Source organism: Mastigoproctus giganteus, chromosome 5 (assembly GCF_048544385.1).
Source record: "Mastigoproctus giganteus isolate SK-2022 chromosome 5, ASM4854438v1, whole genome shotgun sequence".
In the NCBI taxonomy this organism is placed as follows: domain Eukaryota; kingdom Metazoa; phylum Arthropoda; class Arachnida; order Uropygi; family Thelyphonidae; genus Mastigoproctus; species Mastigoproctus giganteus.
Window position 1 is genome coordinate 225,529,006 of NC_143579.1, and position 19,148 is coordinate 225,548,153.

Sequence of the window (19,148 nt, forward strand, 5' to 3'; positions counted from 1 at the left end):
TCTCTCTGATATTCTGTTTTCCTGTCATGCTGGTTACATGGCAAGCCCAATGATCTATTGTGTTTTTGATATAGTTTATCATTGAGGTTCCAGTACATTTCAAGAATTTCTCTATTTTATACGATTCTGAAGACTTCTTGTTGATTATCAATTACTGGTCTAAAGATCTTCCTGAGTGCCTTATTTTCAAAGGTTTATAGCTTTTTTCCTCCTTAAGCCTCCATTGTCCAGATCTCTAACTGGTGCTCATGATAGGTCTGATGATGGTTGTGTATAATCTAATTTTTGCATTTCATATCGGTTTGGATTTTAGAAGTATTTCATGGAAGAAAATTAAAATATGTAGGGAGACTTTGCTTTACATCAAATGAATGAATATGTATATTATATACCAATCCACATCTGATAAACAACTTATTCGTGGAATTAAGTATGATCGGAACTTTGGTTAACTTAATATACAGCAATTATTGGGTTAGAGATAGAATTTAGCTCAAGATCCTGAAAAGTAGCGAGCTATAAAAATTTTGGATTTGTTTTAAAGTTAGGGATTCATATAAATACTTCATTAGCAAATGTAATGAATTCTGTATTACTGTTTATATAAGGGACTCTATTTCCTTTTTAATTTTTAACACATTTGCTGCCACCTATATTTGAGGAAAGTGTATTCAATGTGCCATAATTTCAGAATGTTGAGAAATAATTCCAAAAATTCATAAATAATGGTTGAAAAGTAAACATCTGGAATTTCTAGCTAAAAGCAGCAAACACTTACTTTTGGGCTGAGCTGTGAATCAGAATTCAAAATTTTATTCTCTGTACATAAACCAATCTTAGCAGAAGCAAAGAACAAATAAAAATGTGTACCAAACTAAACAAAATTGAATCATAGACACTAACAGCCCAGAGTTCAAATCACGTGCCAACAGAATCGAGTGGTTCATTTAATGTGCCCTCACTTGTATAATGATCACCTATATAAATCAATTTTTGCTTATACTCTGGGATGACCACATGGTCAGAGGAGCTCACAAGATAGTCATGGTGTATCCCAAAAAAGGCCCCAAGGATGCCAGACCTTATGCCTCTCAGTTCCTATCTTTGTGGTTCCATAAAGACCTTTATTGCGAGCAGAGAACTTAAACACCTTGATCTTTTTAATATTTAATTAATGCAGTTATATTTCTACAAAAAATAATTTGCTATAACAACACTCATTCACTTACATGTGAACAAATCACTGCAGTACGTGGCATCCAACCTTGTTTTGTCTAGGGGGTCAAAACAAATACAGTGCTGGGTGAAGTTCATGAGTGACTATTTCAAACATCACTGTATGACACTCGCTTAAGCTTTGGTAGTAGGGAAGGAGAACACATAGCTATCTACATGGCTGCACAATGCAAAGATATGGTCCCATTTGGTCCATGGGGTGAACACTCTTGGTACAAACAAAACAAAGTGAAAGAGGAAAAATTAGGTTCTCTCTTTCACTAACACTGTTTTTCTTTTGAGTATCTGATAATGCTATACAAATCTGAAATATGGCTTACCACAGAATGTTGCTCTCACATTCCTTACTGAACTCCTCCACCCAAAAGAGAGCACTCCTCTCCCAATTCCACTCTGTCACACAAGGGGAATGGAATGAAAGCCTTTTTTATAGATATTTCTAGTAATTCTCAATCCTCCCAAATGACATCTATCTCACCACTCTTCCAAATATGTGCATTAACCACCCATTCACGTTTTTTCTCCAAACTGATTTTTTCTTTTTCATTCATTTTATTATCTTAGGAAATTATTTCAGAATTAAATTTGCAGTATATTATGCACTACAAAACAGCAAAGCTAATTATTATATTTTTATCATATGCAGAAAAGAAAATTAAACAGATATGCTGGACGTCACTAGATGTGCATAACATATTTACCATAAAGCTGCAACTGCTATAATTTATGTTCCTCCATTACATATATACTTAAAAACCATGCAAATTAGTAGTAGCAATTTTCTTGCAACCTTGGTCATGTCCATACACCTGAGACTCATTACATGTTTAATTTTTGGTAAAAATGCAGGATCCAGCGTAGCTTGATTGAACAACTCAGGTGAAGACTTCATACCCTCAGTCAAAATAACTTGAACTGAACTGAACCAAATAAAAGAGATGTCTCCTCATCAATGTCTCAAATGGTCAATTGCCAATCTGACTGAATAATGGTATAGACTTAATATACTGATGTTTTGACCTTGGAATGTTGATGAGTGACTGTTTCTTTATTCACTTTCAAGCAAAAAATTTCACTAATGAACTCTCTGAAACCACTTGAAAGCTGTTTTTTCATAGCATCATCTCCATAAACCACAATTAGCATTTTGTGTTTCCATGGCTAGCTTTCCCAGCTTACAGCAAAATTTAGTGTTCAAATTTCATAATTTTCAGTACACATGACAAGTGTTTACTCAAAGCGGCTTTTCACTAGACTAGCACATAACAAGTTAAAGCCTGATATGTGCATGCTCAAAAGATATCATGTAAACCCTGCTCACAATATTTTATTCACCACTTATGCATTCGAGAATTGTAAGATCATTTACTAATTGCAAAAAGTGTACGGTATAAACATTAATTTTGAAAGTTACTTAGCATTCTAATTATGTCAGCATGATATAGCCAATTTTTTGTGTATTAAGACAACTTATTTGATTAAATTAAAATAATAATACTGTAAATACCTTCTTTTCAATTGTTTAAAATATTGTTACCTGTAAATATTTACAAATCATTATTGCAATTCAGCCTCATTTCCATCAGTGCAGAATTAATGTATGCTTTTCTACAAATCAAGTCAAAAATTCTACAAAAGGACAACGCTATCTGGATTGATCAAAAAATAACTATGCTGTCTTTTTAATAGTTCCTGAAACATAAAAGTATCACTAGCATGTTGGCTGATCAGTTAGAACTTTACATTTCATGAAAGCAAATTAAATAAAATTACACACAAATAGTGCTACAGCATATTTTATTTTTATTTATTTATTGCCACAAATGCATCAAACATCCTCATACTATGAAACAAATCACCATGACGTTTCTTGGCACTATACTAAAAATGAACACAGTTGCCATACAAAGGAGAAATAAATATAATAACTAAGTACCATAAGTCTACAATATGAAATATATGAGAGTATCACATCATAAGCTTCAAGTGGAAATTATATTAAGTAGTACATTTGGCATCTCTCATACTGTGGAAGTTTATCATCACTGGGATGTCAGGTCTGAACCAGTAGTGCTTAGTTCAGGATAGTAATCTCTGAAACAGTTGTCTAGATAATGGTATTCATTACAAATGTGTTTTGTATTTATAATGAATAACATTATCCATATAGTTCTTTCATACTTTTGAAAAAAATCCCACAAATTGTGGTAATTTGCTTCACAATATAAGATATCTGAGGCTTTTGTAGAAAACTGAGTTTGCTTTTTAACTACATATAGAAATAAAGCTTTAGCATTATTTGTACAGTATAGTGAAATATCCTAAGCATAAAATATTACACAGCTCAGTTTTTTGTTTCATGTCTCTAATCCCTCCCCTTTTTATACCAATGAAGGGCATACATAAATGTACACCCTTCGTTGATATAAAGGGCATACATTTATGTCAGTGACAAGAAACTATAGACCTATCTAGCTGATACATGACATGAAGTGCCAAACAGCCGTACTGATCACATAACTGAACTGGAAGCAGTCAGATCCAGTGATCCTTCAATATAGCCTCATTTCACATTAGAACCACAAGAAAAAAGATTCTGATTATAACCATAATGGCAATTTACTTCATTAAAAATAATCTTACATTTTCAAACTCAACATTAGTTACATATTGTTGTCGGTACAACTAAGTCAGATAACAAATCCATTGAGTATAGTGTATTGATATGCACTATTTCGAAGAATAATGTTGCATAATGACAAGTGGTTCCTTAAATATGGATAACAGTAACATATCAATCCTACCAGTATCGTATTTTCCAGAGGACCCACTACACAACTGCAAAACATTGTATTCCATGATACTGACACTGCAATTATAAAAACAAAACAGGAAAATTCTTGAGTATACTGCAACATTCCCCACATATCATATTGTCCATTACACTGCAACAAAGTGAAGGAAGATTTGGACCACATTTCCATTGCTCTATAGTCCACATTATAATACTGCAGTGTGCATGTTGGAGATGAAATCCAGAGTTTTCATCCTGCTAGTAACAACACATTAATTCTATTCAAGTACCAAAATGTTCTCTGATTGTGAATAACCAATTCTGTAGTTTCCAGTGTATGAAAAATAGAGAAATTAATACATCCTCTGATCCTTCACTGAAAGATGTTTTGTCCTGATGTTTTTTTCAAAACATCAGTGAAAGATGTTTTGAAAGAGAAATGCAGCTACACAGGTATCACTAATCATATCACTTTTGTATTTACTAATAGCTGACTTGTACATTCTGAACTCTTCTTAAGCACATTCTAAAACAAAACTGTGCACATTCTGAAGTCACTATACTACCAGAATGTGTATAAAACTGCACATTCTGGTAGCATAATGACTATCATATTGCTAATTTTATAATTCCAAGGTATTAATTGCCAAAGCAGTGGATTATGAACACTATATTACCTCACGCATATCAGTTATTATTAAACCAAATACAACCCCCCCCCTCTCTCTCTATGATAAGCAGCCGCAAAACTACCACACTACCAGGTCTGCTACTGCATGGGGGGGGGGAGGTGCCATGGGTCCAACAGCTCTTTACTGGTATGGGTTATTAATCTTTAACCATTAACATGCAATGCCAGGAACATAGATACTAACATGCTACCTGAGAGAGACACTTTTTTTTTTTTTTTTTTGTTAAAGCACGAAAAGGGATGCATATAATGAGAAATTATTCACAACATGAAATGTGTAGTGCTTATCGGTTATCAAACAAAAAAGTTCTTGTTTATATTCCAAAAGAGGAACACCAGGAGTTTACAATAAATCATGAATACAGTCAATATTTAGCAGTCATGTGGGCTCAAACCACAGTTCACTCAAACAGCGTAAGTGCTGCTGCACTCACACTCCTAACCACTTGGCTACATCAGACCTAATACTTGAGTATTTAAAATAATATTCTATTTTTTCAACTATTCATACAAACAATGCATATACCTGCTTTAAAGTGCTCCAAAAGAAATTTATAAAAATGAATTAACAATTTTTTTGGTTAAAACACATAAGAAAGACTTGTTCTGATATATCACAAGAAAAAAAATTTAAGTTAATATGAAAATTCCTGAAAGTTGAAAATGTCAAACGTATACTGTGATATCCATCATTTTCTGTATAGTTTCACATATTCTTTGTACACTCCAACCTTCCTGATCATTGTTATTGCTAAACAGTTTTAAAACCACTCTAAAATCTGTTTGTTGAAAGAAACTAATTAATTTTGAGGTACTCGGGCACCACAGTAAAAAGAATGGGGGGTTCTCCCACCTATTCACTCTACACCCAGCTGGCAGACATGTCACTGGTTTAAGATTGTGAAGGACTTTTAGAAATCTCATTGGGGAGGGGAGCATTATTTATAGTTTTGCCTTGGTGATAAGTGTTATAAAATTTAATCAATAAGATGATAAATAATAAAATAACTGTTGACATTTCAGCTGTTATGGGTCAACCATCATCAGTGGTTATGTTAAAGATTGAAAAGAACTAAAGAAAAAAAGTCTTAGAGGCAGGGGTTCAAAATAAGAAACTTGCCCTTCTGATAGGGCGGTCTGTTGCTAATTGTTTCTGGGAGGGTTTTGGTGCATTGACTCCATTACTGAGCCCATACCTCTCCAAATGAATAGTAAGTAGTAAACCAACTTAATGTCACAGAGGACTTTCAACCTGCACATGAAAATCAGTAATGAAGTCTGCAGTTATAATAAGTTTAACACATGGAGGAAATGTCTCAAAATAAGAACTTTTAGCTGAAACTAATACAGAGCACCCATCTCTGTAATCAAAATTTCAGTTCTAGCATAATTACACTCCCCATCTCATCACATTCTTGAATTACATGAAAATGAGTGCCCACACATGCCATCAAGAAAATTTTCTAGATGCATCATTGGTTGACACTTTCGCTGTCAAGTTAAAATATTTATCAAATGATACTTATTGTTTGACAATTATCACCTTCAAAATGCAGTGTGTCATTTTATCATTTTGCCAACCCTGTGTTCACATCCTTTGGGGAATGGAGTAGCACACTAATAAGAACATCAGAAGAGAAGAAAAACCAGGAATAATGCTGGCTATGATGTTGTAAACTAAATTTAAAATGTCTTCAACACTGGAAAATACTTATTCAATTATCACAGAAATTTACAAATTAAAGACATATTGCGAAAGTATAATTGTTTCAAATATATTCAAGGCTATAACATAAAACCTAAAATACCTATAAGAATGTTTGCTTTACAATCTTCCTGATAACAATGGTGCTACTCTAAAAATCGAGCACAGTATAGTTAGTTGTTTACAAGTATGCACAAAAATTCAGTACAGATATAATTGAGCCATTACAATTTTTATATCCTTCTACTTTTATAGTACCGTTAGAAAATAGGGATAACTATTCCTGAACATCACTAATAATTTCAATAAGTAAGGAATTCAAAAATATAAATTCTTTATAAAAGTCAATTATACAAGTGATTACTACAGTTACCTGTTCATTCTATAGTTATGTAGAAGAATAAAAGAAATACTTCAATATGATACGTAGAACACTTCCATATGATACTCTTCTGAAGAGTATCATGCGGAAGTGTTCTACGTATCATATTGAGGTAAATTTCTCTTATTCTTCTACAAATATTGATATCAATGTAGAACATATTGAGCACCATAGCTCCGCTATATACTATCAAATTCTATAGTTATAAATTCAATTCAAAACACATTTTTGCCATTATCAGTAGGAAAGGTGTGTATTTAAAAAATTATAACCATTAGTGTATTTATAACAAACACAGATATAACAAGCATCTCAGCCAAGATGGCATTAACTAAAATTGTTTTTTTTTTTGGGAAAGCAGAATATTGCTTTCAAAATAGTTTTGCTAATTTTCAAAAAATTTTAATACTCAAATATTTCAATATTTAACTTTTAAAACCCTTTAAATAAACTTTTAATTAGATATTTAACTTCAAAAATAAGAAATAATAATAAATTACTTGTACTGTAAAAATTTGGAATAAACTGAATTTGAAATAGTGTCACTTATGCAAAATATGACCCCCATGAACAACCTATACAGATAAACCCTATCACCAGTCTAGCAAAAAGATTCAGATCATTAGATCTTCACTGCTGTCAGCTTAAGTTAAATGAAAAATATATTATTTCTCATAGCATTTTAAAAAACTGCATACATAAGTATACACATACATAAATATCAACTTTTATAATGCAGATCTGTAATAAAAATTTTCTATTACAGATCAGCTTCCAGCCAGAACAAACCAAAAAAGTACATTTTCATGACAACTGCAATGGCCTGTTAACTATATTGATAAAGAAATCTAAATACAATAAAAAATATGGATAACTGAATTGCTGCTGCTTGCCTATAGTATTTAAATTTAATAAATTAAATCCATGATATTATTATAACTTATCCAAACAGTAACAGTGAACCTGTAATACTTCAATTTAACAGATTGAGTTTTTTGTGAGTTCTATAATCAATAATGTACATTTTCTATCCTCAGGAAAGAGTAAGTTGGGTATTTATTAAGGCAACTGTTTGCACACACACAAAAAAATACCATCCAATAATGTATAATTTAATTATTAATTTGTAGAGTATTAAGGGTGCAGGATGCTTTGAATGAAAAATAAACTTTTTCCATCTATAAAATGGAAAGACCCCCCCCCCCCCAACACACACATCCAAGTAGCATCTAATACATGATACATTTGAGAAAACAATACTTTTTTGAAATGTGCAGGAAGCTGCACATTTCAAAAAATATTTTTATAATTAGAAGAATCAATCATTTACAAATGAACAAATCACCTGTTTATACTCTACTCTCCAGGATGAAGAAATTTAAGTGTACACCAAACATGCTTGTTATTTTCTAAATGAAACACTTCTCTGGTCCATCATAAGCACTGGTACTGGCACATACATATTCGATAATTAAAACACAAGATAAACAAGCATCCCATTTCAAGCTCTGGTTCAAATGTTTTGGTGTGTTCTATCATTTGGCATTAAGTTTTTTTTATGCATACAAAGTAAAGTTTGTTTGAAATGAAAAATCACATTATTTTGCTTATACACAGATGTTTGCTATATAAATATAAATTGAGGTTACCATGAGAGGAGGTACATGACACTACACAGAAACCAAGAGGTACATGACACCACACACACACACTGAAACTAAGGGGTTAGTACATCAGTTAGTACAACTGCTGCTCTAGTGGAAGCCTTTAGTGTACCACTTCATCCGATTTTTAGAAATTTTACTGATTTCTGAAATAAACACAAAAATTAGTTTGACTGAAAATTTTAATATTTTAATTATGTGTATATATTCACAATGTTTATATTATTACTGTTATATGCATTATAATTGTAGTTTGATTTATTTCTCTGGCTTATTTTTCAGGGTTCGAGTGGAATGAAATTATGAGCCTAGCAGAGAATAGAGCCTTTTCAGTCTGCAATGAAAAATCATGGTAATTAAGTAGCTAAGTTAATTCGAGTTGTGTTTCAAGTGGCTGTAACAAAGAAGTTGCTGCTTTAATGATGTTTGCTGTAACAAAAAAAAAAAAAAAGATGGTTAAGCTACAGTGTCTTCCCTTCACAAAACAGAAATGGCCGAGAGATTGATCTACTTTAGAAACATTCATCCTACATGTAACAAACCTACAAGTGCCACCAAGGTATACAGGAAACCAAGCAAATCAGGGACTAATCAATTATGATTAAAAAATAAGAAAAAAGTTGTACAAGATAAATGTTTGACAAATGGAAAACTGGCCAGAAGGGGAAAGAAGAAAAAAAATGCCAGATAATTTACTGAATAATTTTAAATGGAATCATTTGCAATGCAAAAGTTTTTTCCCCAACAGAACAATGTAAATTTAAAAAAAAGAGAGGAAAAAAAAAACAAAACAAAACACTGTCAAAATTTCTTTCAGACTGCTTTGATCTCTTTTATCAAGTCAAAATTTCTGAATGATTTGGGTGCACACTGTACATACAAGCCGATATACATGTTTGTCTATTTTTTTCTGTACACGTACTAAATAAAGCTTGTTTAAAATGAAAAATCTTGTTATTTTTTCCAATTAGGCATAGTTCATTATATAAATATATTAGATAGTATGAATCAGAGCTGTAATACTCAATATGTTCTACGTTGATAATAATATTAGTAAATTAATAAGAGGAGTTTACCTCAATATAGTACGTAGAACACTTCCGTATGATACCCTCCAGAAATTAAAACGGAAAAAACGAAAAAAATCGACAACTTACCGGTACATTAAAGTAAAATATAAATAATTAAATAATCAATTTAACAATTCAAAATCAAATTAACGCAATTAAAAGAATCTAACGAAAATATCGTTTTGAATATTTTCGTTAGATTCTTTTAATTGCGTTAATTTGAATTTTAATTGTTTTAAATTGATTATTTAATTATTTATATTTTACTTTAATGTACCGGTAAGTTGTCGATTTTTTCGTTTTTTCCGTTTTAATTTCTGGAGGGTATCATACGGAAGTGTTCTACGTACTATATTGAGGTAAACTCCTCTTATTAATTTACTAATATTATATAAATATTTATATATAATATTATATATAAACTGAGGTTACTGTAATGAGCAAAATAGAACCTATCAATAGTTGCCCACTCAGTCTGCAACTTCCAGCTTAGTTTGTATATACTGTACATTTTGATCATGGTGAGTACAGTTTTGAAATAAACAAACAATGTAGATAAAAAGGTTCTTATTCCAAGTACAGGCTGATCATGTAACAAAAAAAAAAAAAAAATTACAAAAAATACATTCTGCCAATACAGAAGTTCAGCTAATGCATACACATGCAATTCCTAACCCATTGTTGTTGTTGCAAGTGGATTTGTCCACTCCATTGGTGCAATCAATTTGATTTTCCACTATGACCATAGCAGAGTATTGTTTAATCGCACCAGAAGTACCACTGATATTAGCTTCCATCAAATTCTTCTATTTCTCAATGTATGACTATGGTACCACTGGTGCACATGCACACAATATAGTAGACTGACAAAATACCAGCACAGACATCAGATGTTTACATACAGCACAGATGTTTTGCAGAGCTGGGGAAAAATAAAACGGCAAGTCACGTGGTTACTTTTTTTTGTTTAACATCCCCATTTTGAAAGTGAATTCTGTTTTATGTTTATTTTAAATTAAAAAACCCTCACTATGGCTCCTAAAGTTGATAAACCTCATACAGAGAAGGAAAGAAGAATAATTAAGAACATTAAAGCTTAGTGACAAACTTGATTTAACAACAGAAGATAGAACGGGCATAAGTAGGAGTGTATTAATGGCAGAATGTAAAATTGGATCGTCAGCGTGTTTATGTTTTTTATGTGCAGTTAATAAAATTGCATTCTTGATCTCTCTATTTCTTATTTAGCCTCATCATTTCTGCATTAAATATATTAAAAATAAAACTTTCTAGATAACAGAAAAATCAAAATAATGGCATCCTGAATCCCCAAAGGTGCCATTATTCTGAAAGTCTATTGTATTACTGCTATTCAAAACTTGTAGTACATGGAAAGTGTAAATATTTATACAGGGTAATTCTTAATATATTCACCTTGTATAAATACAAGGATCATGCTCTACATCTAAAAACAAGCAGAATAATTCCTACAATATATATGGTCACAAATGCTTAGACAGCAAGATGTGTTCTAAAATTATTGGGTTTTGGATAGGATCAAATTGGACAAGTACACTATAGGGATACATTTATTTGCTTTCAGCATATGAGTGGCAACTATATATTTATTATAATGTTAAGTTTTTCTATTTGTTTTAGTCCAGAAATCCTTGGCATCATAGGTGCCAAGAATTCCTGGTTTGTTCAGAAATTCCAGGCATATTTCATATTGCCTCAGCCACTTCAATCAAATGCCAAAGTTCATGCTGTATGCTATCTCTATGTAAATAAACTATGGCCCAAGGTATAGGAGTATTTGAGGGGGAGGGGGGTACAGCTGCTCCGGACCCAAACAAAATGTAATAATTTTCATAATTTGGACTATTTGTCCTTTAATCCGTTTTTGTAGCCAACAGGATTTAAAAAGAATAGAATAATATAATAGTCTTAGTTCAGTTTAGACACATTAGGGAAAGGCAAGCCAGCCTAGTGGTGAGACTGTTTGCCTCAAGTGAGGCCACACTGGCTCTTGATACCACTGCCCACAGATAAAAGATCAAGAAATTGTGGAAGCCACAAGACCGGTCTGTTTATCTGGGTAGCTCAGACTGAGAAACACTGTGATGAGCTTGTTGCAAATGCTAACAAAGTGTTTGCTAACAAAGTGTTTTCTCAACACTCATGTTGAGAGCAACATTTTTTGGTTGATGGGTGATATTAGACACAGAATTGCATGCAATTGTGAACTGCCCTGAATATCATTTCAAATGCAACTAACAAAGTACTGTAATTTCAACCAACATTTGGTTTACTTTATATATTTGTATATAAAACTCAACCAAATCATGGCTGAAATATTTAGATATGGTTGAGTTTTATTATATTCATATCAGGAAAAACAGGTTCAGATTAACTACTCACCCCCAGTATAAACAAAGTCTCACCTATAATTAAATATCTTTGGGAAATAAAAGTTGCAGATATTTTTAAACCACTGCTATTATAGCAGTAAGAATGTATTTAGCGTGCTTTGGCTAAAAATTATAATGAACCTAGGTTTACTTATCCCCTATAATAAACACCCCATGCAGTAGCAAATTCATCATTATGGATTAACCCCAGGGGCTCACATCTGGTGAGTATGGGCTTGGCACACCAGGGTCCTGAGCTGGATATCATTTTTCTTTCTTGGTGATTCCCTTCTCTCTCTCTCTCTCTCAGGGTAATTCAGATTTTTTTTTTTTTGACTGGTGCAGCGTAAGCCTCAGACTTCCTTGCACCATATGGCTATTAATAATAATATAGTGCAACCTCAGTTAATAACCTCAATCAGCACGGTAAACTCTAAAATCCAGCACTTTGGAATCCAAAATACTTTAAAATCTATCACAATTTACAATACAGAAATATTAAGAAAGTATTCCAGGACTCATATCAACAATCACATTTGTCTTCAGAAGTCCATGCAAAAAAGGGTGGCATTTCTTTTTTTCATAAGTTGGACTATCTTGTCCTTTAATCTATTTTTCAGCCAACAGTATTTAAAGAGCATAGATAATGTAATGGTCTTAGTTCTCAATGCAGAAAAAAACTTGCCTTTTGCCATGGTATTGCACTACTTTCAAACAGATAGCTTGCCAATAGTTTGATTAGCTATTTGTTTAAAAACAGGCTGCTATGATAGCCTGTTTCGGAACTAACTGTTCCTCATCAGATAGCAAGTGGTCTCTAGTAATAACATGCAGACAAAAAAGACATCAGGTGTAAAGAAGTTTTTCAAGGTAAGCCACCATACAAAAATAATGTTAAAAATAGGGGATACATTCTCAACAATGAAATTAGTTAGCTAATTAGTTTGTTTAAACAATGATTGATTTACCCAAATAAATGAAAACGTAGCTTGTAAAATCAAGCAAATTATAATAATAAAGAAATTATTTATGACTTACAAATGTTAAAGAATGTTTATTCTTCTTCATTGTCACCAACGAGTGTGCATTTAGTCGATGATCACTCATTGTTGGCTTGGCACTCGGTTTGTTGCACAAGGAGTCGTCTTCAGAATTGCTTCAAGAGGCATTTGTTTCCAAGATAATTTTCTCTTTTCTTTATTAATTTCAATAGTATGCATAAGCATTTTTTAACGAAATGCACATGCAACTAACACGATTTGCGCAGAGTAACAAGTTTACACAGCTTAAAAAAAGGAATGAAGGGAAGATTCTGAAATTTTTATTTTTTTTTTACGATTGAAGATTTCAGTGAAGGGGAACTCATTTCACCGCAAAGTAAAAAACACACAATTCCAGCTATCGGTATTTATGCAAATGCAATATTGCTTGCACTAACAGAAAAGATCAATAAACCGGAAAGTGCAACTTGTTTTATGATTGTGACCTCCAGAAATGTGCTTTAGAAAAATATCACAAAGGTGTCAAAATCGATTCTTATAACAGAACATATGCTAACGATGAAAGTGTAGTGCATTTTAATGATTTGAATTGGTAACTAATATAATTTTCACTACAAAAACGACTTTTCAGAGAGTTATATAGAGAAAATTTCAACTTCCGAGGTCATGGAATGAATTACCAAAAAACAGTGTGTTAAGGCAGTTAGCTACACACGTTCAGGTAAACCTGTCAGTTATGCCTGTGCAGGCATGCCTGTACAGGTCTACCAGACCCATAGTGCATCCATACATGTCACCATTCATTCAGTCGGCTGACCATGGCGTCAAAGATGACGTTTTAGCAATAGTTGGCTTATTATTTGCAATGAAGTGTTTTAAATGTAAAATAAAATGTAATATATGGTGCAAAGAATGGTTGAAAAAAAGAAAAGTTTATTCACATGTAAACTTGTTAAGTGTATTGCGGTTGGCCCCTAAAGGTTTCTTCATTCATCCGCAAAAATTATTTATGATTAATGAAGAAACTTATTTAGAGCTTCTTTCATTAGTTACTCCAGTAATTAAAAAAAAACGATACTGTTATGAAGACGGCCATTTCACCGCATGAGAGATTAACTGCAACTCTGAGATTTCTTGCAACTGGAAGAAGTTACGAAGATCTTAAATTTTTGACAATAATTTTAGGGAAATTCTCAGAAAAATCCCAAGATTTATTAAAATTTAATAAAGTAATATAGTAATGAATTTTATTATTGCTGTTGTTATAAATTATATTTATTGACACTGATATTCAAAGTTAAAATTTACTTCTAATCCAGGCAAATTTTTTATTAATCGCCAGCAAAATTAATAGTGAATTTTTCATAGAATTGATGTAATTATTAATGATAGTCAAATAGAGAAATCCCCCAATCTAGCAGTGCGCCTGCCACATCACTACACATGCTCAAGTTTGCCTGCACAGGCCACTCCGGTTCAGTGCAGGTCAAAATAACTGTGCTGTTTTATCATCCACACACTCCGATAGACCTGTACAGGCGTGCCTGCGCAGGCATAACTGACAGGCTTACCTGAATGTGTGTAGCGGCCTTTATTGGGTTCAACATGATATTTTAAAGATACGATGGTGTCTCTGGAATGGATTAATATCGTAAAGCGGGGGTACACTGTATTAATTTTTTGCAATTACTGTTCATATTTTTGATTTTGTTGATTAAAAAAGTGGGTTCTTTTTGTTGATACTAAAAAAAAAAAAAAATAAAAAAATAATTTGTAAACCTGGAAACTCGTAAATTGAAAACTCACAAAGCAGGAACCAACTGTATATTTTTTATTGAATCTCTAGTTGATGCAAGGTGTAAGATTATACAGTATACTAAATACAGTAGCTTGGTGGCCTCTTTTTTATGCAGTGGCACCCACATTAGCAACAATAGAAAAGTTGAGCAGATGGGCTGAGAAGTGGCAACTGAAGTTAAACATTGACAAATGCAAAGTACTGCATATGGGTAGCAGTAACCCCAGAGAAACGTAACAACTGTGTGGTACGACACTCAAGGTGGTAGAGAACGAAAAAGACCTGGGGGCAATGGTGCAGTCAGATATGAGGTTTTCTAAGCAGTGCAGACAGGCTGCCAGAGCAGCTCATGGTGCCTTGTCAATGATATACAGAAATTTTGCTAGTAGGGAAAAGGTGATTATTCCTTTGTATATGGCAATGGTCAGATTGAACCGCAAGTACTGCGTACAGGTCTGGAGGCCTCATTTCAGCAAGGATGTAGAGTTGCTAGAACGAATACAGAGAATAGCAACAAGATTGGTGAGAGGAACGAAGAATGGCTTAAGTTCTGCAAATTGCAGTGTCTGAAGACTGGGCACCTGTGAGGTGATCTAATTGAGGTGTATAAGGCCTTTGAGAAGGCTCAATGCCGATGGGATTCTTCCTCTTGCTCAGGTTACAAACTTGAGGGGGCATAAATTCAAATTGAGATAAGACATTTGTAGAACAGATGTGCAGAAATCTGCCTTTAGTCAGTGGGCAGTTGATAGCTTAAATAAATTCAGGGAAGAACCGGACAAACTTTTTGAGTGAACAGATGGGTAAAATGGGTTTTTTTTTTTTTTTGGCTGATGCTGTATAAGCTTGCTTTCTTCCATCATATGCCTCTGCTAATGCCTTTCTTCACTGAATAATTGAATCTGTTAACACAAGCACATTGATTTATGCCTTCTCTCAATATGCATTCCACACACTTGGGAACTATTGTAGTAGTGGTACTCCTCTGAGAAATAGATGTTTACTTTCACCAGTGTCTACTGTGAAACAAATGTTTTGTCATAAACTACATTTCTTTGTATGTTTCAGAGTACATGAAAGAGGCACTGTATAAGGTCTATTCAAAAAGTATCTGGACTGCTATGATATAGTAACAACAACTTTTTTTTTCTTTTTTTTTTTTATGTAAACCCCAAACATGAGAGGTATTAGAACCTATAGTACTTAGTACCATGCTTGGGTTGGCATTTAAGAAGACGAAAGAAGATATTTGTTGACATTGGACTTGAACTTTTGTAGACTGTAATTTTAAAGAAATACTTATGAAGGAAGGTTGTTCCAGAAAACGGCAGTTGAATGAATAAACAAGGAAGATGAAAAGTTGGTTCTGTGAGTTTGAAGTTGGACAGTAAATGGATGTTGGCTGGTGGCGGCACGTGTTCAGACTGTTTCGAAAGAGAGAGCGGGAATTATAGAAGCCAATTCAGAAGAACAGTGCCCATGGAAGTATCTGCAGAAGAGGCATGCAGCACAAACAGTACGTCTATGAGACAGCGAGGGGAGAGACTCTGTTAGAGATGAATCATTAATTAACCTAACTGCCCTCTTCTGAATGAAATCAAGAAGCCTGAGAGAGAGGTTTTGGGGGCACCACCCCAGATGTGGGAACAATATTCCATGGAAGGGCGGACTTGCAATTTATACAGAATGAGCAGCTGTTTGGAAGAAAAGTAACGCTGAGAGCGAAAAAGAAAACCAAGTTTTTTAGATGCCGAGGAAGCAATATTTGTAATGTGCTTGAGCCAAGAGAGATTAGAAGTCAGGGTAATTCCCAAAAGAGATTTATCATTTTGTCTAGAAATCGGAGTGTCACTAAAGATAAGCATAGGAGCAGAAGAATCCTTTTTGCAAGATGTAAGACAAGACTGAGTTTTGGAAAGGTTGAAATCAACTAAGTTGTCTTTGCCCCACTGGAGAATTACCTGAAGATCGGCATTTAAGGAATTGGTAGAAGATTTTTGAGAAGTTGAAGCTGATTGAGCAGGGCAAGGTTTCTCAAAATAGAAAGTAGAATGCACTATGCTATCATCAGCAAAACTATGGATAGGATTTCCAGTCAATGGAAGATCATTAATATACAAGAGGAAAAGAGTGGGGGAAAGAATTGAACCTTGGGGGACACCAGCATTAGTGGAAAAGTTAGAAGACAGAGAGCCATCTACCATCACCCTCAGTGAGCGATCAGAGAGAAAACTGGACAACCAATTAGTAAAAACAGTTGACAAACCATAAGATGGAAGCTTGTTTAGAAGACCTTTATGCCAAACACGATCGAAAGCCTTTGAGATGTCAAGAGCAACTACTTGTGTTTCACCGAACCTTTCCATCGAATTAGTCCATAAATGGGTAACATAAACCAGAATATCACCAGTGGATCGACACTGACAGAATCCATACTGGCGATTGTTGATCAGATGGAAGGTTTCTAGGTAGTTTTAGAGTTGGCGGTTAATTTATTTCTCCATTACTTTAGAAAGAGTAGAAGTAATTGCAATGGGACAATAATTGGATGGGAGGGATTTGTCACCCTTTTTAGGAACTGGCTGGATATGAGCAAATTTCCAAGCAGAAGGAAAAACACCTTTGGAATAAGAAAGTGAAAAAAGGCGGCAAAGAATACAAGTAAGTTCAGGAGCACAGGTTTTGAGAACAAGTGGAGAAATACCATCGGGACATGGAGCTTTTTTAGCATCAAGATTCGTCAAAATGCTTCTGACATCCATTTGACGGAAGACCACAGGAGGCATTGAATGGAGCATGTTGGGAATGGTGGGAGGTGTTTTACCAAGATCATTAATACATGAGTTGGAAGAAAAATGGAATGCTAGCAGGTCAGCTTTGTCCTTAGCTGAAGTGACAACAGAACCATCTGGTTTGGACAGAGGTGGGAGCAGAGATGGGCAAAAGTTGCGGCCAATAGCCTTGGCAAAAGACCAGAATGCTTGGCTACCATTAGGGCAAGAAGCAAATTTTCTGCTCTTAGCCTGTTCAAACTCTAGTTTGGACTGATTAATGGTTTACAATTGTTGCAAGCTTTGGTGTAGGCAGAAAATGAATCTGAAGAATTAGAAACAAGCCAGTTACGATATTCAACATTCTTCTCTTGAACAGCCTTAGCACATTTATTGGAAAACCAAGGTTTAGATAAAGGACGAGATTTTAAAGTGGAGTATGGGATAAATGATTCCATTCCCGCAAGAATAATTTAACTGGCATGATCTGAGCAAATTCCGACATCAGAAGTTTTGAAACAGTAATCCAACCAAGGAAAGGAAGAAAAGAAATCTCGCAGTTCATCCCATTTTGCATTCTTGTAATGCCAAACAACACGATATTGGGAATAGCCATGAGATAAAAACTTCATTGGAGAAGAGACAACCACCAAGTTGTGATTTGAAGTGCCTAAAGGACCTCTCACTTCGACCGTGTACGTAGAAGGGTTGTTTGTGAGGAAAAAGATCAAGTGTGTTGGCTGTATGATTAGGATTGTCCGGTATTCTTGTAGGTAAATGAACAATCTGTGCAAGGTCATTAGTAATTGCAAAAGCCTCAGCATCTTGACCAGCTGGGTCGGTGTGACTAGAAAATGGAAGCCAGCTGGAGTTGTGAACATTAAAATCACCACGGAAAATTACCTCACTGTTAGGAAAGTTGGACTGGAGAAAGTCAAGTTGCAAAGAGAGGAAGTCAAAGAGCTCCAAGTGATTGGTGGAGTTGGGAGAATGGTAGAGACAACAGATGAATTTGTCACAATGAGGTAGAGAGATTTTAAGCCAGAGAAGATCAAAGAGAAGAGATTCCAAATTGCCAAGTCACTGATAGGGAATATCAGAACAGACATATGCACAAGTACCACCTTTGAGGCGAAATTAATCACACAGCAAATAATTTGGGCATCTGAGATGAGCAGTAGTTGAATCAACCGATAATTGAGATTCTGTCAGAAAAAGTACATGGGGTTTGGTAGACTGCAAGTGGAAATGGACATTGTTGAGATTAGAATTGAGACCACGTATATTTGTGAAATGAATTAGGAAGTGCTTGGGAGGTTTAGATCTTTCCGCAGATAAGCTTGCTCTATTAGTTTGACAATTCATGGTGTATTCAATAGTAAGAAAAAGTGGGTGGGACATGCTGTATAAAGTAATGAAATTTTTGGATATGGCATACACATGGTAAGAATATGCCCAGATCCTTGAGATAACGTGGCCTCGACAATGCTCCCTGCATACACACTACTCGGACTCCCTCCAGTCACTATCTGGCAGAGTACAGGTAGTAAGATTATACACTAGCTGATCGGGAACCCTCCTAGAGAGTTACCAACAGGTTCGGTCCGGTGTACTAACTAGCGGCC

General features: G+C 34.2%; 1 protein-coding gene and 1 long non-coding RNA gene across 2 annotated transcripts in view; one reads left to right on the top strand and one right to left on the bottom strand.

The window, feature by feature from the left end:
* The window catches only part of LOC150086171 (CCR4-NOT transcription complex subunit 2-like), a 60,511-nt gene extending 51,253 nt beyond the window's left edge, over nucleotides 1-9,258 (top strand). The window contains exon 3 of the mRNA XM_090373758.1: nucleotides 8,755-9,258. Within this exon, the coding sequence (XP_090229884.1) occupies nucleotides 8,755-8,778 (24 nt within the window). The 3' untranslated portion in view covers nucleotides 8,779-9,258. The remainder of the gene's footprint in view (nucleotides 1-8,754) is intronic.
* The window catches only part of LOC150086172 (uncharacterized), a 45,646-nt gene that overhangs the window by 14,655 nt on the left and 11,843 nt on the right, over nucleotides 1-19,148 (bottom strand). The gene's annotated exons all lie outside the window — the stretch shown is intronic.